This window comes from Xenopus tropicalis, chromosome 5 (genome assembly GCF_000004195.4).
Source record: "Xenopus tropicalis strain Nigerian chromosome 5, UCB_Xtro_10.0, whole genome shotgun sequence".
Classification (NCBI taxonomy): domain Eukaryota; kingdom Metazoa; phylum Chordata; class Amphibia; order Anura; family Pipidae; genus Xenopus; species Xenopus tropicalis.
Window position 1 is genome coordinate 137,465,267 of NC_030681.2, and position 25,368 is coordinate 137,490,634.

The window sequence follows — 25,368 nt, forward strand, 5'->3', positions numbered from 1 at the left end:
GAAGCTAGTGGCCCTTCTTTTAATTACTGATTTTTTTCAACTCCTTTGTACCTGCTGCTCGAGTAGTTTAACACCCCACTAACTGCAGCCCTGTAATGTACTGCAAGCCATTTTGGGGGTGGGGGGGGTAGGGGGTGGAGAAATTAATTTACATTTGGCTTTCAGAGCCTATTTGAGGCTTTATTTGTGTAGTTAGCTCTTCTGTATGTGTAATTTCAAACAGGAAAAGGCCCCGGCGAGGGCTGTAAGTAGCACGGGCACCATGTCAGCAGTAGTATTGCTTCAAATGACTGCAGTAAGAGGGTTATCCTGGCATCCAACTGAGGCCGTTATGTTCCAGTTTGAATGAGGGAAACAGGCTCTAGGAGACCAGGAATGTAAGACTGAGCAGATTTGATGATCATAATACGTTGGCTGATATCGCCTTGTTTACTCCCAAGAAGAAAAGAGATCAGCTGACCTACGGGAAGGTGCCAACACGCTCTCAGCCGCACACAATCAGTTTGTTCCGCAGTCACAAAGAACATTCTACAGAGCGGCTAATCCTGAGTGCCACAGCGGAGTCTGCTGCTGAGCTGAAATTCCGAGCAATGCACAAACACTCTGAATCTCAGGGAAGCCAACAAATCCCCATGTTAAATCAGCACGCTCTCTGCAAAATACATATATATATGTCTTTAAGGGGTTGGTCACCTTTAAATTAACATTAATTTTAGTATGATGTAGAGAGTTCTATTCTGAGACAATTTGCAATTTAAATAATTTTACTTTGTGTTCAGCAGCTCTCCAGGTTGGAATTTTAGCAGCAATCTGTTTGCTAGGGTCCCAATTACCTTAGCAACTAAGAAGTAGTTTAAATGAGAGACCGATATATGAATAGGAGAGGGACCGAAGAGAAAGATTATTAAAAGTAATAATAACAGTAAAATTGTAGCCTCACAGAGCAGTAGTTTATGGCTGCTGGGGTCAGTGACCCCCTTGGAAAGCTGGAAAGAGTCAGAAGAAGGCAAATAATTAAAAAATAAAGATCAACTGAAAATTTGCTTAGAATTGGCCATTAAAAATTAACCTAAAGGTGAACTACCCCATTAAATGTAAACCATTAACTTGCTATTGATGTGACAGTTGCCTTATTCTTTTTTCCATATAATGCATTTGGATGTAGAAAGTAGAACTGAATTCTGCCCTGGTCACATGAAAGTCAAGCTGCTCAGGATTTCTATTTTACATCACAGAAATAAGGGAAAGGGAATAATCTATATATTGCTTTTCTCCCATGGGACTTAAAGTGCTTTGCAGCAAGCAAGGCAGCCATTATTGGCACACTAAGTATGTTGGGACACCAGGATATTATGTGACTTGCACAGGGTCACAAGGAATCGAACCAAGGTCCCTAGCATGAGCTCCCACATCAAAGGCTGATTACTTAACCTCTAAAAATTTGAGTATGGAATGAAAATGGCTGTGTGTCTTAATCTGACTGCATGGCTTAAACCACAATAGAGCAGAGCTAGTGTGAGACAAGATGGCAGCACTAAGCATGGAGGACCACCATGGTATTCTGGGAGCTGCTGTACATTTAGCTTCTTAAATATGACCAATGTGATTTGTTTGTGTGGCAGGATCATGCAGGTAGCCCATACAGTGTGACTGCAGTAAATTGTATACATGGCTCAACCTTAATCCTTGGCCAATCATATTTTCTTACATGAAATAAAGCAAGATCCCAGACCAGTACCTGATTAAGCCTTTGTTCTTCTGCCTTGATCCCTTATATTATACATGGAAGCCGACAATGCTGGTGCTATGTTATACAGCCATGTGCTCTTCTGGTTTTAACCCATTGTCCCAACCCAGTTTTAACCCAGTTTTTCCTGTGTCTGAGCCTGAAACAAGCTGACCTTTTAGAAGTTATGGTCCAGTATATAAATCTGGCCAATTATCCCACCCATGTGTGCGAGCAACCTACATGGCTCCCATCATTTGGGCAACATCTGCAAATTTAGCCGCCTACTTGAGTTGCCTGACTGGCAACTATAGAAGTAGTTGGGCACCAACTGGTCAGCTGTGGCCCATGATGAAGTCTGAAAAAAAATTCTAACAAATGCATTTAAGTGCATTTCTCAGCATTTTTAATCAAACCCCAGTCCTGCATTTGTGAGAATAAAACTGCTTGGAAAACAAGCAGCAGGAAGTCTTTGTATATTGTTCATAAAATGCTGTGCCTCCGTCCACAAAGCAGATGTCAACCTGAACATGGACGTCTAGCAGATGTGTTGTCTGAATGGTTCATGGCTGATGACCTTGGGTACGGAGCAATGGCTGAGCCCCAGACAACATAACGGATGAAACCTGGCAGGGCAGGGGGAGTAAGTGGGAATACACAGAGCTACGAGATAGCGCTCATTAAATTCTTTGTTTCACGATTTGGATTAAATGGCTACGGGAAAGAGAGAAATAATCATTAGAAATGCTGTCCATCTGCAGGACATTGATGTTCGCTGACCACCATGCCAGGCTGCAGAGTGGAGGATTTTATGTACAAACCACACAATTATGTGCAATAAAACCACATCAAATCAATGCGTCAGTGCGTCACACCGTTAGTGCTAGACTAGGGCACCTCACTCACTCGGCTGTGGATGCAGGATTAGTCGTGTAAGAGCAATGAAGTGTTACCACACACACACACGTCACTACACTGTGGCACGCTTTACCAGAAAGGCACGAATGGGGGAGGACAGAGTCTCTGCGGCATCTTCTTCGATAATGCTCTAGCAACACAACAATACATTAGGGTGGGAAAAGGACATAGTTACAAGTACAAATTATGAGGTCAGTCAGGAACACACAAGGGGTCCATTTACCAATATAAGTCCAGATGAGCAGTTGCCCATTATAACCATTCAGGGGTAAACTTACAATGCTTGATACATATATATTACACTGCAATTGGAACACACCTATTAGCACCTATAATGACAAGTATAAACAATGCAGAACCACCCTGCTCAGTAATAAGTGTTTTCTTGATTCCCAAGCCCTGCACAATGAGGTGCCCAGCTGCACACGCCCTTAAACACACACAGACATGCTATAAATCCCCTATTTATAAGGCCAAATCAGTGTGGGTAGCAGAAAAATCTCCACTAATATTAAAGCTGAGCTTAAAGGAAACCTATACGATGTAGGTCTCTCTAAAAATATATCACATGAAACATCTCATATGTAATCTATACCATTTTAATAAAAACATACTTTTTAAGTAGTATGTGCCATTAGGTAATACAAAATATAAAACATCCATTTTAAGTACTATGGGCCACCCCCTGGAATCATATGATTCACAGTGCACACAAACAAGCCAAGGCACACATACATGCTAGGCCCCATCAGCCAATGAATGGGCAGAGTTCTGCCTTTTACTTCCACGCTACTTCCTGTTACAGTTAGAGCTGCAGTATTTCCTGTCAGCTGATCTCTGAGGGAGCACACAGCTCATCACTAAATGGCGGCTCAAGGGAAAGGATGTAAAAGGGCAATATTTACCTATATATAGTTTCCAGTTTGGCAAGATTCTTTAATAGGCCACTTAATATGTCAAAAAGTGCAAAGTTATGCATTTTGGTAGAAATAAAATAAATGTCTAATTCCAGGCAGTGTCAATCAGTGGCCACTTCAGATTGGGGTCATTCTTGCTGAGTGCAATGTTTAACATAGTTCTAAAGCCAAAGTAAAGGAGTATACATTTCAACACATATACCCCCAAATTAGCAGAGGGAAATCTAATGAGCCCTGGCTATATGGCTCTTGGAATGTGCACTGTTATGAATACTGTTTGTTATAGAGCAACGGGCTCATTGATCACAGCCATTATATGACACACAAGCCAAAAGTATGCCAAGGGATGTCTATGAGACATCAATGTCCCTTCCCTCCCTCTGTGCAGGCAGTGCTGCTGAGAGCACTGGGAGCAAATTGCAGAAACCTTTTTTTTTGTACTTTGACTTTTTAGCATAGCACAGTACATATCCTAGGCATCTCCGTCAGGGGAGGACCATATCCATGGCCCAATGTGGCCCTCATCCAACAGGGTTTTCAACTCAGACCAATAGATTCTTGCCAAATGTCTATGTAATATTCTAAAGCAGTGCTTGCCTACTGGCGATCCTCCAATACAAACTCTCTCTAAGTCTCTCCCACAAACTTTTTTCCTAGCATTTTAATACAGTTTTGCCACTGGAATGTATTTCCCATTGTGTGGGGAAATTGCACTCCAGCAACATTGCAAAAGTTGAAGAGCTAAAAGCTTGTCATGCCTGGTCTATACTAGGTGTTTTAGACAAAAAAATGACCACAAGGCTCATCAGCAAGAATGGAAAAAGCAGAAACGGCTACTGTTAAAGGCTTTTTCTACCTTGCAAGTTTTCTACAACAAAGGGCAAATGGCTAGCATTGGTGCCCTGCAGCAGTGAGGCCTGGGGTTTAGTTCTAAGCAGGAAACAGTCAGAAAGCTACTGTTTTGCCTCCGTGCCCCAAAAACATATATACATTAAATGGCTTTATATATAGGTTTAGGAACCTTAGAGGTGACCATACATGGGCAGATTTCAGCTGTCTATTTGGGTCCTTCAATCCATATCGGCAGCTTATCTGCCCATGTATGGGCACCCCTGACAGGCCTACCTGACCAATATCTGGCCTAAAATTGGCCAGATTGATCTGACAGGCTTGATTTTTCATTGGAATGGGGACCACATTGGTTCACTGATGTGGTCCTTTGCTCTGACTTTTCCTATCACCTTCATTTCTAGGGCCAAACGATCGCATTAGCACAATATCGGGGGAAAGATATGCTCGTCTGCACATTGGAGGGACCTACAGTGGAAGTCACTTTCGTACGATTGGTGTCTGCCAACCATTAAATGTTCATAACATCTTTCGATTTGTAATTTTAACGGCTTTATCCTACAATTTCAATCTGAATGTTAGTTTTAGATTGTTGCATTTACACGTACAACTGATATCTGAACATTCGCAGAAGAAGGCTAAAAATTGAATGTGTATGGCTAGCTTTATATTATAAGCTCCATTGGGGTAGAGGTGAACTCTCTCTGTTATGTTATACAGTGGTGCAGAATAGGAAAGAATTGTAACTATAATTGCTGTTTAGGTTGTACAGTCCTCATCTGAGAGCAAAAAATGGACTAGGCTTACCAGAACGTTAGGATGGTTTGGAGAGGATCAGGGTGTGGCTCATAATGAGTGGCTATAGCTAAAGAGAATGAGGGGAATGGTCTTACAGGCCCTAACTAGGAGGCACATAAAATAGTTGATCTGTTCTAGCCCATAACACCCAATATAAATGACAAGATACAGAAATTAAAAAAAAATACAACCAACATTTGGCAAAGGGACAAAGCTGAGTAGGGCCAAGAAACTAAGCAAGTCGTCGTTTATCAGATGCACTTCAGTCCAACCTTGTTACAGCTTCTCTGTGCTACCGGGGGTTAATGTGTTTTATGTTTCTGGAGAATGTTAACTTGGCAGAAAATTCAATTCATTTTTGATTTCAAGAGGTAGTTCACCTTTAATTGAACTTTAAGCGTGACGTAGGTATTGATATTCTGAGAGGGTTTGCCACAGGTCTGGACTGGGATTCAAAATAGACCCTGGCATTTCCAGTACACAGAGGCCCAAACCCCCCCAAAACACTGGGCCTGTGTCCTTGAAATGCCAGGGCCTATTCCGACTCCCAGTCTAGGACCTGTTCAGCAGCTCTTTAGTTTAGAATTTCAGCTGCTACCAGTGACCCCACACAACCAGATAACATTTTAAATTGCAAGCTGGAAAGGGACAGAAAAGATATATAAACCCAGCTAAGAAGGGGTTCTGTAACAAACTAAAACTTAGAGGTGACCTAGCCCTTTAAGCCCCAGTACCAGTCATGGGGTAGTACACAGTAGCCTAAGGAGACTTCACATTTTTTTCCTCTGACGAACAAACACTTGATCTCATATTTACCATGAGTAACTCTTATTGACTGCTGGCAAAGCTGCTCAGAAAATAAATTCCTTCTCCCTACACCAAGCTAGGCTAATGAAAATCGTAGCTGGAAACCACAGGCGCTGTGATCACAGTAGCTGCGGCTTTGCCCTGCTTACAATGGCACTCATCTAGACCAGACCAAAAAGGCTCTGTGTCTCAGTGATGTTTATAAGCACTATGGCAATGCGTTTCAGGGAGCAGGGAGCCGCTTCGGAGGGAAGAAAATGCGGCTTTAGGAGCCAAGGGGGAAAAAAATTACTTTATTTAAAGCAAATGTTACTTCAGCAGAGTTTTTATTGCTTCTTCTTCATCAGATAGGAAAAAAATGTGGCAGAGGCTGAATTTGATGGACTCTGTCATTTTTCAGTCTCAGCAATCTATGAGAGTGAATAGAATACAATTACTGGGATCAGGGGAAAAGTGTCACATATAATGTATGTTCCATTGTCAGTGCCGGAAACCCACCAAGTGAAATCCGTTCTGCTCAGCTACACAATCCATCGGATACATTTTTGTCTGTTAATAGCAGCATAAAACCATTCACTTGTACCTTCCCAATAACTTCCAACAATCCTTTGCCTCCGGGGGCCAGAGATGGAAGAGAGGGGAAGGGAGGGGTAAAAAAAAAAAAATGTAGAAAAATCAGGCACACCCTCCAGCTGTAGCTGAACTGCAACTTGCAGAATCCCACCAGCAGCTGAAGGAGACATGTTGCTAAATTTAACAAAACTTAAGCCCCCTCCACCTTTTCCAGGGGCCCCTGTCATGCCCCAATGAGTCTCGCGACCCTGCAACCCAAACCCACAACCTGCATTTTAATCTGCTTGGACCCGCTACCCGACCTGACCCGCAACTACCTTATCCTCAACTAGATCCACAACCTACTGACCATCATTACACAGGAAGTTCTGTTCCTGCTAACCGGAAGTGACATAATCAGAAGTGGGCAGGGGTAAAACAAAAATGTTTAAAGAAGCAAAATATAGATAATATAAGGAATATAGACCTGCAACCCGCCCCACAGGCCAAGAGATCCCCATCTATACCCACAACATGCTTTTTTGCAGATACCCACTACAGAAGCAGAAGGCAGGGTGCAAACCTCCATGTTTTTTGCACTTTGCACCCTGTCATGCACTTAGTGCCCACACACACAAGGCTTTGCACAAATACATGTGTATTTCCCATAAATACAGCTCTGCCCATGTTCAGTAGTACTGTATGCATAGGGGGAGGGTTAGATAATGTAGATTGGCCTCCCTGAGGACACCCCCTAGATTGAGCATCATTCAGACATGCATTTTAGGGAACCCCTGTCTATACCAGACATTAAGCACTTAAGTGTCCTTGGCCTGACTGCATAGCTCTCTGCACCTTGTGCTGAATATTTAATCTAGCTTAAGTTGCAGAGCACAGGCAGCCTGAGATACCGTCATGGGTAAGTACTTGGGTAAGTATTTGCACCCTCTACTGCTCCTGCCCACTGTACGGTAAGAGAAACAGATGGTATAGCAAGCGGCCTGTATGACCTTGTATGCCAACAAGGTGCATTAATAAGGATTAAAACCTTCCTGATTGCCCAAAAGATCAGTATCCATAGTTTGCAGATGTCAGGATCATATCCCAGAATCCAGTCTGGGCCTAATGTGTGAAGCTTTAGAGTGACCCTTCCCACCCAAGAATAACAGGTTAATTACAGTTCTGCAGCTTTCGGCTACAATGTAGAAAAAGCATGGAACAACAGGTATGTCATGTTATACATTTCAGAGTTACCAGTTGGCACATTTGTCACAATACTTACTAGGCCATTGTTCTGATCTCTGGACACACTGTGTTTAAAAGATGGGCGTGACATGGGATGTTGGGGATTGCCAAAGTAATACCTTGGCAGGTAAACATGAGGTGCAAAGAATGGCTATGAAAAAAAAAGAAAACATGCAGGAATGAAGAAATAAAAGGTAAACAATAATACACAGGAGGAACATACTGAAAAAATGGAAAAAAAAACAAAACGCACATATGAAGGCATTCAATAAGGGTCAACATTGCCGCCCAGTTTAGTTCTAGAGGTCCGCGATCTGCATTGCGTTCTATGTTGCCATAGTTACCATGGCAGTTACATTGTTGCTCTCACTTAAAAAGCTAGGTGTTTGGGACAGACGTTTCTATGGGTTGCATCAGAGGGGACCTCGAAAACTAAATTCGGGCAGGCTTTTGGAGTGGAATATTGAAATAAAGGTTTAAAAAATCTTCAACATTTTAATGTACAAAAGAAGAAATTTGTACAAACGACTTGTTATATTGCAAGAACCAGCACTGCGAGATCCCGAGTCAGATGAATTTGATTTGTGGCCCTGCTGTGCAGTGCTCCATCACTGCTGGTGGATGCTGCAAGTCAAAAGCAGGTTATACCAACATATACTGAACATACTGCCGGACCAGTGGCTACCTAGCTCATTCACAATTACTGCTAAACCTCAAGGTATGGTTGTATTAGCCATTTGCAATAAAATGCAGCAAACTAATGGATCATTTCAGCTATGATGCCCAACTAATGGTCTTTCAGAGACAACTGAACTGCATCTCCCACCATATATGGGGGGGACTGTTAGGTGATGCTGAAAACCCTAATTCAGGTATGGCTGCAAAGCCTCTAGGATGTACCCTGCTGTTAAGCTACAGTATAGACTATTCACATGATAGGGAATAAATAAGGGAGACAGAGAACTAAAGATCCAGTGAAGCAGGTGGTATTGAAGCAATAATATTAATTAGTATTATAATATATTAATTAGCTAACATTGCAACCAGCGTATCCCAATAATCAACATTGTATCACCTGCTTCAATGACAGATGTAACTTTACTTGATTTGCTAACCCTAAGCTTGGCTTCTCAACAGCAGCCCAGAGCACACTGAGCATGTGCGGTGCCACAGACACTCAAGAGACGGATGAGGAGCTGCTCTGTACAACTTTGAAGGCCTGGATCATTACAGACATAGGGCTGCTGAACCTCTGGGCTGGAACTGCAAGATCAGTGTATATATTCACCTCTCTGTTGAGAGCTTTGATCTTGCAGCACTGAGCGTTGCCAGACACTTGCACAGGCAGTCAGGTAAATGAGAGCCAGCACCATACATTTTACGACCTGTGGCAAATAAGTAGCTAAAACGGTTAACCAGTTAACGCTACATGCCGATTGTTATGGGTTAATATCAATGGAGCAATTCTGCCCCTCTTTATTACACAGCCCCATCTTCATATAATCCTGCTACTCAGCGAATAAAAATGTGCGGAAAAGGATAATGTGTGTACATGTTAATAGTACATTTATTAGAAAATAAAGTGAAACTGAACCCGTTTTATGAGTACATTTTCCCTTTTAAAAACAGTGAATGAGAGAAACCTAATGACCCCTTGGGTTAGTTTGGTTCCAGTAACATTATGTTGTGCATGACTTTCCTAGCATTCCTTCCCTCTTGCTCCCAGGTGGGGAATCCTACCATTATATTTACACATTGGCTTTATTGGGGGCCAGAGACCCATTTCAGAATAGGATTTTTCTAGCGATGGGTTTTTGCCGATTTCCCTATTTGCTTTGTATACTCATGCTATAAATAAGTAATGCAGTGGGTGCTTTAAGTGCCCTTTTGTTTTGCAATAAAACCAGTTAAACATGGACAGTATTGGTACAGTAAAGGATCAGCCTGACTTGTACCGAAATCTCTGCAAGATGAAATGCTTTAATTAAGGTATATATGGAAATGTAAGATTCAGCACATCCATGTCTGCATTAAGAGGATAAAGGCAATTCCCCTGAATGATCTGACCGGGTCTCTGTGGATCGGGAGCAGTTACATTCGCAAGAACTGGTTATAGAGGCTGCAATGAAAGCTGTAGAGTAATGGGAGATATTTATCACCAATTAGTGAATGTCCTGGTAGGAAGGAAGATTGGGCTGACACTATTTTAGTATACAAATGCATAAGTAATAATGTGTATTAATTAGCAAGGGTTGCCTTGCTGTGCCACTTATTTAGGGTGGGTTTATTGGAACCTATGCTAAACAAAAGGCATTAGTGTATTGCACATGGGGCACTGTGGCTGCTACTATTCAGTGGGAAACTGAGGCGGATAAAACAAACCTGTCCCCCTGACGCAGCTCCTAATGCTACAGTACTTATTGGCGATGGAAACAGAGCAGAAAAGGGCAGTTGTAGATCTGTTATCACTTGGTGTCTATCTGCCAGGGTGATCACAATTAGGAGCAGGGACTGCAACTCCACTAAGTCATCCTTCCAGCATCACCATGTGGACATGATGGATTTTGGGACTTGAAGTCCCTCTGCTTTCCATGGTGGGTGGTGCACAATTTTCATTTTAGAAAGCAGAAGGACTTCAAGTCCCAGGACCCATCACTTGGGATGCTCACTTAGCCCATAGGCCCACGCTCCAAACTAATTTTCCTCCATTCCTCACTGTCCTTCCATCTATTTGGTCTCTTTATTCCCATACAGAACTAGAGAATGACCATGAAATGGTTAAACGCAGTAGGACCCACTGACACCTGGGCTCACTGGGAGTTTTCCTGGTATTCCGGTGGATCAGACCGACACTGTCAAAAGGGAATGAGGTGAGGGAAGGGTTAAATGACCCTGTCAGCCTAATGGGGAAGAGGGGCGAGGAAATGTTCCCTGTGAGTCAGAGGCTGACTATCATGGTTTCCTCTCAATCTGACAAATCAAGTATGTCAAGTTTAACTCTTTAAGTAACAAACATGCACAATGTGTATTGCTTAGCCAGGAGAGGCTCTTCATATAGAACAGGAGTGGTCAGTATAAGAGAGTTCTGCCATACTAGATTACAGCAGTATTGTTTGATTACAATGATTTTAGTCCTAAGCAGGCCCTTTTGGGCAAAAACAAGATTTCTTGCAGATTTAACAATCGATTTTATATGCTGGCATATTTGATGTCTTCTATATGAAGAGCCTGCCAAGAAGCAATCTACTATATTTATGGCGTGGGAGTACAAGACAATTGTTCTTTATGACAGCATACATTTATAGGTTTCTACATATATAACGAGCTGTACAAGTGTACAAAAGTCTCACCATCATCTAACAGGACTGACAACTAAATAGAAGGTCAGTCACCTCACTGGCTATGAGTGGGCATTGCCCTCCCACTTCCCATGATTGTGTATGCAGACTATTGAGGTTTTGTATATAGATGAGGAGAGGGTCTCAACAATCCCACTGCGCTGCTCATGGAACAACATTACCAGGCTTCACATATGTGGGAGACCAGTTGGCAGATATCTGTCTGATTTTCAGTCAGGTAAGACATTTGGAGGGCCCTATACCCAGGCCAATAGGCTGACAACACAGTCTGGAGTGGCCAAGTCAGCAGTTTCAATTGATACTGTTATGTATTTTGGATCTGGTCAGCGGCTACCCTACCTGTATTATAAAACCTAGTGAGTGAGCTTTATCATATTCCATGAAAACAGGTTATTCAGAAGTAAAACCAGGTTTCTTACCGTTTTTCATACAGAAGAGGTGAGGGTCTAATCAATACCTAAGTACCACTTGCAGCCAGGTGATTACAGTAGGAGCCAAAGCCACAGGTAAATGAGCCAATAAATGTATATTCAAATAAAATCAGTGACAAAGGAACTGCAGTGCTGATTCTTAGAAATATTATAGATTTAGGAAATAGCAAGGATTGACAGATTCTTACAGATGTTCTGCTGGTTTCCAACGCAAGCCTGCAGAGAATGCAGAACAGCACCTACCCGATTGTAAAAGGGATGTTGTGGTCCAGTCATCCCACTGTAATAGCTGCTTGGTGGCTGTGGTGACATTACCCCAGCAGGGAAGGGTCCGTTAAATGAAGATGAGGAGCAGACAGAGGATGGCTGGCTGAACACAGAGGTTGCCCTGGGTGGGGCATCTTGCAAGGGAAGTGTGGGATAAGGGAAACCTCCAATATTCATCTGGTCTCTTGCTGCCCGAACATCTGTAAAAGGAAAATTAGCCAGCAGGTTGAAAGACTGCATAAGAGGCAATGAATGGAAAGGATTGTTGATACAGGCGATGAGCAGAGAAGTGCCAAAAGATGCTTCCTGCATCAACAATTTAAGCTGTTGCTGTGTTGCCAGTCTCCTGGTTAGAACAGCAGGGGAGCTCAGAGCTACAATTTGACCCACTCATATGGAGTTGAAGCACAGCCACTTACCTGCAATGATTTCTCTGAGCTTGGGATCCAAATTGACTGTGCATGGCAGAAAGGTTTTCACATCTCTTGCTATGAGGACTGGAGTCCTAGAGGCCAAAAAGACCTCAAAACTTCTGATGTCACTGTCAATTTCAAGTAGCGGTTCCACATCTTTAGTTGTGGGAATGTTTTTCGAAATTCTAAATAAAAAGAAAAAAACATAAGCTAATTGTATCTTTTTTTTAACGAATGGTCACATAAAGAAGAAATGCCGCTACTGCAGAGACCCGCAGTCTTGGTGGAATGACACAGTGCGGCTGATACATTTTAACTGGCACCCCAAAGTTCTGCACACTCCTGCACCAATCACAACTTGTGTGACACACCATGACATGGATATAGCGCAAGAGCTGAAAGGGGTGCACTGACCAGAATACCATTGCCCATGTCATGTCTGCTTAGGACATAAAGCCAGTTTCAGAGATGCAGAGAGGGCACCCATGGGTGGCTGATAAATGTTACATCACCCATAATCCCCCCACCAAGCTTAACATATTTAAAGTTCATAAAGAACCCTCTCTCATGCACCATGGTTCAGTAGATCTACAGTCCAACAAAGTCAGTGAAAAAATCAACAACTGGCTGTTTAGTAACAGTAGCTTCCAAAAAAACTGGGGGCCTATTTTTCCCTCCCTCCCCAGTCACCTTTCCTACCTGCAGTGACAGGGACACACCCTTCCTTTTAAAGGGCACACCTACTACTACTACCAAACTACTTACTGTAAAGATGCCTAGCATGCACAATTTACTTTCTCTAGATTTTCTCCTCTATTTATGATATAAGCGGTTTTACACTACTACGTTTATCAATATGCAACAGAGATGTACCATGCTCTTTTGTCAGGGTTAAGGGCTGGACAGATCACTCTTGACACAAGCAATAAAACTGACAGGCTTGTTCTCCCATGGGATATGCAGACAGGACAGCAGGGGCACTCTTGTTAATTAATTCACATTATTTTGATGCACTAACAGGTCCAGACTGGCAATCTGTGGGTTCTGGCAAATGCCAGAGGGGCTGCTGTAAGATGCCACAGACAGTCACTATTTATTGGGCTGCTGGGGGGGCTGTTTGGGCCTCTGTGTATGTACCGTATATACTCGAGTATAAGCCGAGTTTTTGAGCCCCAAAAAAGAGCTGTAAAAGTCGACCTCGGCTTATACTCGCATATATACGGTCAAGATGGAACTCGCTGCGCATCCCCATGCGTTCGCTGCTCGCACCCCCCCCGGGTAAGCACGTTCGTGAGTCTGCCACTATATTAGAGTATATATGGTATACGGTATATACGGAACCTGCTACCTGCTGGCGCGTACGCATCCGTTCGCTGCTCTTTCTCAGCAAGCCCAGCCTGTTAGTGTGCCGCTTGCAGCGCTCAGTACAGCGGGAAGTTGGACTGTTCCGGGGCAAAACGTCTCAGCGCTAAGGTCACGGGGCAGATCAGGGGTGGGAGAGTAGGGCATACCCAAGGGGGCCGATACCTATGGGGCTGAACAGCGTTTGCACGGGCCCTGTAGGCCGGGAAGGGACTTAGATCTGTAGAATGGAGCCTACAAGGCGTGGCTGCCAGGCTGACTCCTAACTAACTTTGACCCAACACATTGTTACATGAACAGGCACTTAGATTTTCCGCTGGAAAATTGGAGTTGTAGTTCCGGATGAGGTGAGTTGTAGAGGCTTTATTTTTCTCTTGCACCTGCTCTCCATTGCATAAAACATGGGAATTTGTCCTGAAATTGCACAGGCTCATCAGTGAGAATTTGTATTTAGTGTAACCTCGGCTCTTATACTGCGCTGCTCGCACGGACTCATGCTAGGGGGGTAGAAGAAACACGGGAAGAAGCACGGGGGGGGAGAAGAAGCCCCCTAGGAACTTACGTCCACTGGGGGGGTAAGCATGATTCACTTATTCCAGCAGATTGGTATGCTGTAATATCCTGGCCATTTCAGTATCTGGTTATATGCATTTAGCTTGTACTCACTATACCTTGTCGATTATTTACAGGGTGCATCCACAGGGTGGGGGGGGGCAAGTGAGTTGCATGCAAGGCTGCATGTAATCATTTGCATAAGGCTGCACGTAAAAAAAAATGCTTTCTGTATGTAAACAGTACACGCAGTGATAAATTGTTGCATCTAATTCCAAGTGCCTTGGCGCACACAAGGGATCGCACAGTAGCTGTTAGCAGTAGCGGCTGCATTTCCCTCCCTAGGCTTATACTCGAGTCAATAAGTTTTTCCAGTTTTCTTAGGTAAAATTAGGTACCTCGGCTTATACTCGGATCGGCTTATACTCGAGTATATACGGTAAATTCCAGAGCCTATTCTGAATCCCAGTCCAGGCCTTGCACTTAATATTATGAAGTGCACATGTTTTTTTTTTAGATCAGTCTGAGCACTATGTCTATGAAGATTCTCATTTATCCAGGTTATGATATACAGTATCTAGTAGAATTAAGTCTGAAAAGTCCAGTTGTTTAAGGCCTTTGGCACACGGGTAGATTAGTCGCCCACAACAAATCTCCCTGTTCACGGGCGACTAATCTCCCCGAAATGCCATCCCACCGGCGAAAATGTAAATCGCCGGTGGGATGGCATAAGCGGCGGCGGGATTTCAGTGAAATCGCAGAAGTTGCCTTGAGAGGACAGGGAAATTTGTCGCGGGCGACTAAGCTCCCCGTGTGCCAGAGCCCTTAGACTTAATTCTACTAGATACTGTATCAGTCTGAGCAGATTACATTGATTTGTGCGGGTGTGTATATATCTACTTTACCTGATAAAGAAGCCAAAACAATAAAGTATATAAAGCAACAGAAGATATTGGAAGAATGCTGTTTTGTGTTTTGGTGCTTTGACTCAATATCCAAAGGAAAACCTGTTTTGCTTTTTCCTTCTGGCCTATACAGTCATTATATATATATATATATATATATATATATATATATATATATATATATATATATATATATATATATATATATATATATATATATATATATATATTGGAACAAGGACAGCACGCCTAGGATTTAAAGGATTTAATCTGGATGAAGGTTTCTGTGTGAGACCGAAACGTAGAGCAATAAACCTTTATTGGACCCCTTATCCAGAAAGTTCCGAATTACGGAAAGGCCATCTCCTATAGACTCCATTTTAATCAAATAATAAAAAAGGTTTCCTTTTTTTTTTAATAATAAAACAATACCTTGTACTTGATCCCAACTAAAATATAATTACCCCTTATTGGGGGCAGAACAGCCCTATTGGGTTTATTTAATGGTTAAATGATTCCCTTTTCTCTGTAATAATAAAACAGTACCTGTACTTGATCCCAACTAAAATATAATTAATCCTTATTGGAACCAAAACAATCCTATTGTATTTAATTACCGTTTAAATAATTTTTTAAGCAGACTTAAGGTAGGAGGTCCGCATTATGGAAAGACTCCTTATCCGAAATACCCCAGGTCCCGAGCATTCTGGATAATGGGTCCCAAACCTGTACACACGCATTCATTTAAAGGACCTCCAACTCACTTAAACTATAGCCTGACTTGTGAAGCAGACATTTATCCAGGCCGGAGCGTATGTACAGTGAAACGTATAGTCAGCATGGCGCACTGCTTGCTCGGCAGATTTTTACTATTATCATTTTCGGATTCCTCTGTAAGATTGTTATGACTTTATATTCAATGTTCCAATTACAGACTGAAATCATAAAAATTATAGCTTATTGCTCATAAACACAAAGAACTGGGATGTTTGTGCTTTTTTTCTGGTCCTATTGATGCTTTCTCTTCTGAGCTGTATGCGCTGTAATGGAGAGGCATTAACACATGCATGCCCTAAAAGATAACAGGGTGCATTCAAAAGATAACAGGGTGCAAAGTGCAATTTTGAGTGCAATTGCCATGTTTTTCCCCACAATGCATCTTTTTCAGAATTCAGACATTACTGCATGTCAATGAGCAATTCTCTTGACACAATTGCACTGCAACTCCTGGCAGTAAGTCCAGGGATTCCAATCAACAGGTGCAGTAGCACCCAATTCAGAACAGAAAGCAGGAAAGACTAAGTGGCACTGAGTGCAACTATATGGAAGTGCAAGAAGCACATTTGCCACAAGTATCTTTAATGAAAGTGGTTTTTACACACAACTGACTGCGGGGAAGAGTGCAAGTTGCCCACTGTGCTTGCAGGCTGGCTACTGGTCTGTACCCAAGCATCATACCAAGTGAATCAATGCATATCGATGCCCTGTAAGTCCTTGCTTCAACCTGTCAGGGCATGATGGGGGAACTGAAAAACTGAACACTACAAATTACTGGAGCTTTGCAAGACGCTAGTGCTAGTACAAGTTATAGCATCTGTTATCTGGAATCCAGTTATCCAGAAAGCTCCAAATTACAGGGAGGCCATCTCCCATAGGCTCCATTTTAATCAAAATAATTTCATTTTTAAATATGATTTCCTTTTTCTCTGTAATAATAAAACAGTACCTGTACTTGATCCCAACTAAGATATAATTACCCCTTATTGGGGCAGAACAGCCCTATTGGGTTTATTTCATGGTTAAATGATTCCCTTTTCTCTGTAATAATAAAACAGTACCTGTACTTGATCCCAACTAAGATATAATTACCCCTTATTGGGGGCAGAACAGTCCTATTGGGTTTATTTAATGGTTAAATGATTCCCTTTTCTCTGTAATAATAAAACAGTACCTGTACTTGATCCCAACTAAGATATAATTACCCCTTATTGGGGGCAGAACAGCCCTATTGGGTTTATTTAATGGTTAAATGATTCCCTTTTCTCTGTAATAATAAAACAGTACATGTACTTGATCCCAACTAAGATATAATTACCCCTTATTGGGGCAGAACAGTCCTATTGGGTTTATTTAATGTTTAATGATTCTTTAGTAGGCATAAGGTATGAAGATCCACACAGAAAAAACGCTTATCCAAAAACGCCCAGGCCCCGAGCTTTCTGGATAACCGGTCCCATACATGTATAAGTCTTTTAAAGTCCTGCAGCTGAAATTGTAATGGGCTTGTTCTTGTGTGGAGTATCCTAGCCTTTAAATAAACGCTAAGCCAGGCTCTTAGCAATAAAACATGCAAAAATGATTATCTGGGTAAAGTTTTTAAACTCCTCATAATGAGAAAATTATTTCAGCAGATGTTCAGAATCTTGGAAAGATCTGACCTATATCCAACAACCAAGCACTCTTAGGAATTTTAACGCAATTCAAAAATATAATAGTTTAATATTCTCCATTCTATCAATATTGATGCTAAGGAACACTTAGGACATGTAAAAACAAACAAAAAATTCAGTTTTGGCATTTTTTTTCCCCATTTAAAAAACACCACATCTAAATTCGACTTTCTTTATATTTTGTTAGCCATGTGTTTTTGCACTTTCCACCCAAGTTAGAAAGATTCAAGACTTCTTGCCAGGCCCTGCCACAAAAATGTCCTTGCTACGGAGCTGGCACAAACCATTCTTTCTACACAAGGGCTGTGACAACTGCTGAAGAGTCTGGTAAAATCATTGAGCAAAATGTCTGCCAGAATTAACTAAAATTACATGAAAAAAAATCAGATTGTAAAACATAACAGGAACGGATTTCGCAGGAATTCGTTTTCGCAAATAAACATTTGTGACCCACTAATTTGAAATTGTGTGATGCAAAAAACAGCAACCGCCTTTCATACCTGATGCCCTGCTATACCAAAGCTAGGTTGTTTATAAGTCCTAAGTTGCTAATACATACTTATATACCTATAGGCACATTTAGCCACATTAATGTGGTCACATTAGCTTATTTCACATAATTATGAGTAATCTCCCTTATGCGGATCGATGAACTAATTAAAAATTAGAATCTGACTGTATGTAAACTGTATTTAAAGAAGAATTAAACCCTAAAAAACAATATGGCTAGAAATGCCATATTTTATATACTGAACTTAAAGGGGACCTGTCACCCAAAAAATAATTCCAGATTGTTTTCAATTGTGTTTGTCAAGCAAAATAAACTTCACTTACCATATAAATTAGTTTAATTTTATTTTCTTCAGCCTTGGAATTCACAGTTGCAGCAAGCAGGCAGGCGCCATTTTGTGGACACTGTTAAGGCAAGCTTTGCATCCTGCCAAAATCTTATTTCTGTGCCAGTATGCAGTACCAGTATGCACTGGTTACAAAATTAGGTTGTGAGGAGGGAGGGGGAATGTGAGGAGTGCAGCAACATCTAAGAAGTTCTAAATTGAAAGTGAAAGTAATTGACTGCATAAGGCATAGAGGCGGGGCAGGCAATATATGATTGACAGCTGGGATTTTTAAATGCTTTTATAATGGGTATAGATGTGTTAATAAAAAATGAGTTTGGGGTTCTTATTTAATTTGAAATGGGCTTTTATTATACAACTTTTTATGCCTGGGTGACAGGTCCCCTTTAAAGGGGTTCTTAATCTTTGTCAAGTACATAATAAACAAAAAATGTGCTGCTGAAGAGATATTCCCCTCAGAATCATCCTCTGCTGATACTTCATTTCTACACAGACCCTATCGCCCCCAACACTTCAGTTGCCTTTTTACTTCCTTATATGATGTAACGCATAGTACTGGCAGCAAACTTAACTCCTATTGGCTGTGTCTCATGTCAGTCTGACACTGCTTCCATGCCTGTGACAAGACAAGTCTAACAAAACAGTATGTTACATTTGTGATATGGTGAGTCCGCAAAGGAGAAATTAACAATGACCTTTCAATTTATGCTACTGGTTAGAGTGCACAAGCAACCAATGAAATGGTCCAATAGGAGGTTGGGGAATGCCCTTCTGAGTCATGCTGTGATGGCAGATTCTGTTAATGCCTATAAGAGGGGAGGGATGAGTTCTTGAACAAGCATAGTATCCAAGGCTATTGTGATACTAAAATTTCAAGTTAGTATAGGTATTGGTGTATATATATATATATATATATATATATATATATATATATATATATATATATATATATATATATATATATATATATATATATATATATATATATATATATATATATATATATATATATATATTTACATATATGCGAGTATATTTATAAGCCTGTATAGATATGTAACTATAGAAATAAAAATCCAATTCACAAAATTAGAATATGTAATGCCTATTGAATTTACAATGGTATCTTGGTATTTATAAGCTGGAGATGAAACTTGGGATCAGTTCTGAGCTGTGATGTGAGTCTGTGAGTGATGGAACCTCCGGTCGAGGCGAGTTCATTGTATCATAAATCTCAAAAACTCAAAACGCACAACATCAATCAGTACAAATCAGATCAAATCAAATCATTTATAAATCAAGGGGAAGTTCAATTAGTTCACATTAGTTGCCTCATTAAATAAGAATTCCCATCCTCGACCTTTCATAAATGTGCCCCTTTGTGTCCAAAAATGTCAGACTCTGAGTTACTTCTGTTCCCAGTACAGCCTGCTATATCTTACTCACACAGCCCATTCGGTGATAATGCACTAGTGGGAACAAAAATTGTAATGGATCCATTTGATACACAACTGGCAACAAGTTGACTACTGTTGTACGTGGTACAGGTATGGGACTTGTTATCCAGAATGTCAGGACCTGGGGATTTCTGGATCTCCATACCTTAAAGCGGACCTGTCACCCTAAGAAATAAGTCCAAATTATTTTCTATATTGTTAGTTGAGCAAAATAAACTATACTTACTCTATATAAATAATATAAATCTTGTTTCCTTCCGTCTTGGAATTACTTAATCAAAGCAAGCAGGCAGGCACCATTTTTTGGACCCTGTTATTAAGACAAGCTTTGTATCATGCCAAAATCTTGTTTATGTGCCAGAATGGGGGACCAGATGCCCAGGCCCATGCACTGGCTACACAATTAGATGAGGAGGAGGGAGGGGAAAGTAAGAAATGCAGTGACATGTAGGAAGTGTTGAATGGAAAGCTAAAGTTATTGTCTGCCCCGCCTCTATGCCTAAGGCATAGAGGCGGGGCAAGCAATATATGATTGACAGCTGTGATTTTTAAATGCCTTTATAATGGGTTTGGATGTGTTAATATAAAAATGAATTTGGGTTTCATGTTTAATTTGAACAGGGCTTTTATTATACAGATTTTCATGTCTGGGTGACAGGTCCACTTTAAGTCTACTAAAAAAAATCATTTAAACATTAAATAAACCTAATAGGATTGTTTTGCCTCCAGTAAAGATTAATCATAATTACAGAGAAGAAGGAAATTATTCTTTTAAATTATTATTACTTGATTAAAAATGAAGTCTAGGGGAGCTTTCTGGATAACTGGTTTTTCAGATAATAGATCCCATACATGTGTATGAATTTAGACAGTGGTGTATCTTTGCAAGGGCCAGTGGCCAGTGTGCAATGCCACCCCTACCTGCCACCCAGCCCCTCCCAGCCCCTGCGTTCTCACTCTCAGGTAGGAGAGCATCAGGTAAGGGAGGATTTCTATAAGTTTACATAAAGCAGACCCCGTGGCCCCAGCCCACCACCTTCTGCAACTGTGGGGTCTGCTTCCTCTATAGTTACACTAGGTACTGCACAAACCACATAAGGATGAGTTTATGCTACCATTTTTAATTTTGGGGAAAAAAACAAAAAAGTGAATTTAGAGTGATCTCTTGGAGTGCCTGCCAATTTTTCTATATACATCAACTGCAATATAAATTTGAATTTCACTGAAAACACTCACAAAGCAAAACATATTTAGTTAGGAGTACAAATAAAATATATCTTGAGCTGAAAATTATTTTAATAATATAATAATATCCCCGTTCATAAATAAAGTGGCAAGAAAGACACATTTAATGTGCAATGCGACAGGCTTTTTTTTTTTCACTGTTTACTCTGAGAAACCCCCGCAGTGAGGAGATTAAAAGGGGAGAAAAAAAAATAATCCGCAAAATAAGTTCTGCTTAATTAACTTTCAAATAAGGGTATCCTTTCATGCCACAATTATATTTGATGCACACAGATAAAAATGTCATATTTTGAGTAAAATCAGCAGAACTTTTTACTACTGTACCAGACAGCGCAGGCATCATTAGGCAACACAGCAAAAATGGGAAAGATAAAATATGAAAGCCATTAGCAGTAATGACAGGGCCTGGCGCAGGCGCCCCCCACTTCCCACTGGGTTTAGACAGGGAAGACACCCAATGGCTTTGTTTTTCTTGCTAATTTCTTATGGGACACAGAGGTAGAAGTGGTGATTTTGAGGTTGGACAGCACCCAATTGCCCGCAAAAGATCTGACAAGATATTAATCTGAATTATAATTTTTTCATATTGAAAGGTCCATGTAATTGGTCATTTTAAATGGTATCTGTAATTGAACTATAGTGCTGGACTGATCTCACATTTTTTTTTAGTGTTTTTCCCGGCACCTGGAACATGGGGCGCCTGTGCAGTTGTCTTGGCCTCAGTACTAAGTATGATCCCAAATGAAAGGCAAATGTAATGGAACTGTGGGTCAGGGTGTTTCAAAGATTGCACAGGCAAAAAAACGCAAGATGGCAGCTATGAGCTAGCACACATGCTTTATTTTAATCAAATAATTCAACTGTTTAAAAATGGTTTCCTTTTTCTCTGTAATAATAAAACAGTACCTGTACTTGATCCCAACTAAGATATAATTACCCCTTATTGGGGGTAGAACAGCCCTATTGGGTTTATTTAATGGTTAAATGATTCCCTTTTCTCTGTAATAATAAAACAGTACCTGTACTTGATCCCAACTAAGATATAATTACCCCTTATTGGGGGCAGAACAGCCCTATTGGGTTTATTTCATGGTTAAATGATTCCCTTTTCTCTGTAATAATAAAACAGTACCTGTACTTGATCCCAACTAAGATATAATTACCCCTTATTGGGGGCAGAACAGCCCTATTGGGTTTATTTAATGGTTAAATGATTCCCTTTTCTCTGTAATAATAAAACAGTACCTGTACTTGATCCCAACTAAGATATAATTACCCCTTATTGGGGGCAGAACAGCCCTATTGGGTTTATTTCATGGTTAAATGATTCCCTTTTCTCTGTAATAATAAAACAGTACCTGTACTTGATCCCAACTAAGATATAATTACCCCTTATTGGGGGCAGAACAGCCCTATTGGGTTTATTTAATGGTTAAATGATTCCCTTTTCTCTGTAATAATAAAACAGTACCTGTACTTGATCCCAACTAAGATATAATTACCCCTTATTGGGGGCAGAACAGCCCTATTGGGTTTATTTCATGGTTAAATGATTCCCTTTTCTCTGTAATAATAAAACAGTACCTGTACTTGATCCCAACAAAGATATAATTAATCCTTATTAGAGGCAAAACAATCCTATTGGATTTAATTACTGTTTAAATGATTTTTAATGGACTTAAGGTATGGCGATACAAATGACAGAAAGACCCCTTATCCGGGAAAACTCAATTTCCCTAGCATTTTACATAACAGGTCCCATACCTGTACTATTTTGTAATGCTTATCTGTTAAAGTCTCTCTTACTCTGGTATTCAAACCACAGCCTGGATGCTAGGGTAATTGGGACCATAGTAACCAAACACCTGATGAAAACCCAAACTGGAGACCTGGCACACAAATAGTGAAATAGTTCATTAGACAAAGAGAATAACATTAAAAACAAGTACAGCTTTTGCCTTGGAATGCCACTGTTTACATCACACCAATATTAATTTTCAAAGTTATCTGATCCTTTAGGACATGGATCCTAAACCTTTTTTACTGAGTCACACTCAGATGTAAAAAGCATGAAAAAAGGTCCTTGAGGATGGTAAATAAGGACTGTGATTGGCTATTTTGTAGCCCCATGTGGATTGCCAGTTGTGGGCAACATAAATGCCAGATGTCTGAATCCAGTGGTAAAAGCTATATTGTTTGACATGAACCAAGTATGTATCAAAATTCTCCACCGATCCCAATATTACTGTCGGCCACCAACAGATGGAGCTGTTGCACTGGCTCATTATGGGGAGTCAGTAGATTAACTTTAGCACAGGGTGGCTGCCTTTCATAGGGAAATCTTCTCTGCACATAACAATGCTATTACACTTCACTGACTAAAGGAAAATAAGCAGTAGACAAAGACAACACATAATTAGCATATATTTTCCATTAAGTAGTGGAATATAATAAGGACACATTATTTTCAGCCTGTTCTTGCCTTTATAGCTAAACAATGACAGAAAGAGGGCACAGAGCCAGAAAGGAGAGATCAATATCTGGAACCGCAGGGACATAATGAGCTGCTTGTGGCCTCCATCATACTGTAGGTTTCCAGCCTTGGCTTGGGTACATGGAATAAAATAAAAACAACCCTGTAACACCACTTCATAGAGTCAAGCCATAACATAGCAAGGCCTGTCAGTTCCATTCAATCATTCTGATGGAAAGTGTTTAGGGGCAATGACAGGATCTGATACTGACCCTGCAATATGGATTCAAGTATCTCACAATTACAGGAATTATTTTTAATAAAACATCCACTCCATGAATATTCGTGGAGGTGGGCATATGATCAGCCTAATAAGCTGACGTCTGTAGAAATACCAGTCTTGTGGGACAAGGGCCAGGCTGGCCCAGATGTAGTAAGTAACGGCAGAACTTTGAGGCTAAGGGCTTTTGAGGCATTTTCTGAGCTTAAAGAACAGACAAAGCTCTTATGTTAGTTTTGCAGTTCTGTTCCATAAGAGGAAAATACACTTGTTCTCTCTCCCACAATTGTTGGCATTATACACCAGCTGTCTCGTGATAGGTAAATTTCATTCTGTATATGTCAAATTCTGGTTTAAAAGCATCTGCTGAGAAAGCGCCACAGGCGGTACCAAAACATTAGGCACCATCCTATAATCACTTATTTTTGTGGTTCCTCATCGCCATCTTCTTTAGCTTCTACCATCTTCTTTAACTTTAAATTAACTTTTTTTTTTTTTTTTTTAAATTAATCTTCATTATTTGTTTTTCATAGTTTTTGAATTATTTGCATTCTTCTTCTACTAACCCTTTGCAGCTTTCAAATGGGGGACACTGACCCCTAAGCCAAAACACTATTCCTCTCTGAAGCTACAGTTTCATTGTTACTTTATTTTACTTATTTTCCTATTCAGGTTCTCTCCTATTCATATAATCAGTCTTTTATTCAAACCATGCCCTGGTTGCTAAGGTAATTTGGATCCTACCCAATAGCTGCGGAAACTCCAAGCTGGAGAGCTGCTGAATATGATATAATACAAATATGTTTTCAAGATATACCAAGGTTATGCCCACCTATATATTATACACAATATTTCTAATAATTTGAATCTTTTTCTACTACTTGTACAGCAGCCTATATGGGTGCTGGGAGAGTGTTGTAGGTATCTTCTAATGGGCTTCAACGTAGTAGACAGCAGTATTCTAAAATACGGTTCGGAAACCGAGACTTACTTATTATTAGGATGCACCGAACCCACTTTTTTGGGTTCGGCCAAACCCCCAAACCCACCCTGATGGATTTTGCCGAATCCTGAACCCAATCCGAATCCTAATTAGCATATGCTAATTAGGAGCAGAAGCGGTAAAAATCGGCATTGAAACATAATAAGTAGGGATGCACTGAATCCCGGAATTTTTTTTTAACCCTTTCTCAACGCTGATTAGCATATGCTAATTTATTCTAATTAGAATTTGGATTCGTCCCAAATCCCGGGTGTTAAATCCCAGTCGATTATTATCGGTTCGACGTGAAACAGAGTAGAAAGTATCAGGAGCAAGGAAGGCTTTATTCCATTGGACAGCTAATACATACGGAGAATATAAGTTTGGCTCAAAGTCCCAAGAGTTCAATGGTTGCAAAGTCTTTCTTACGTTGTTTCTGGACACAGGAGATCTTTGATGTTCCGTAGCGTGGAAAGTGATGTTAGCAGGCTTCCATGAAATTCATCCACGTGAGATCTGCCCT

General features: G+C 40.7%; 1 protein-coding gene across 6 annotated transcripts in view; it reads right to left on the reverse strand.

Moving 5' to 3' along the window:
- kidins220 (kinase D-interacting substrate 220kDa) overlaps positions 1-25,368 on the reverse strand; it is a 90,262-nt gene that overhangs the window by 13,084 nt on the left and 51,810 nt on the right. For 2 of the 6 annotated variants that reach the window (XM_012962719.3, XM_012962720.3), the window contains exons 23-26: positions 12,289-12,467; positions 11,846-12,069; positions 7,850-7,963; positions 2,718-2,774 (exon numbers count right to left, since the gene is read on the reverse strand). In XM_012962719.3, coding sequence (XP_012818173.1) covers positions 2,718-2,774; positions 7,850-7,963; positions 11,846-12,069; positions 12,289-12,467 — 574 coding nt within the window. 6 annotated transcript variants of the gene reach the window in all.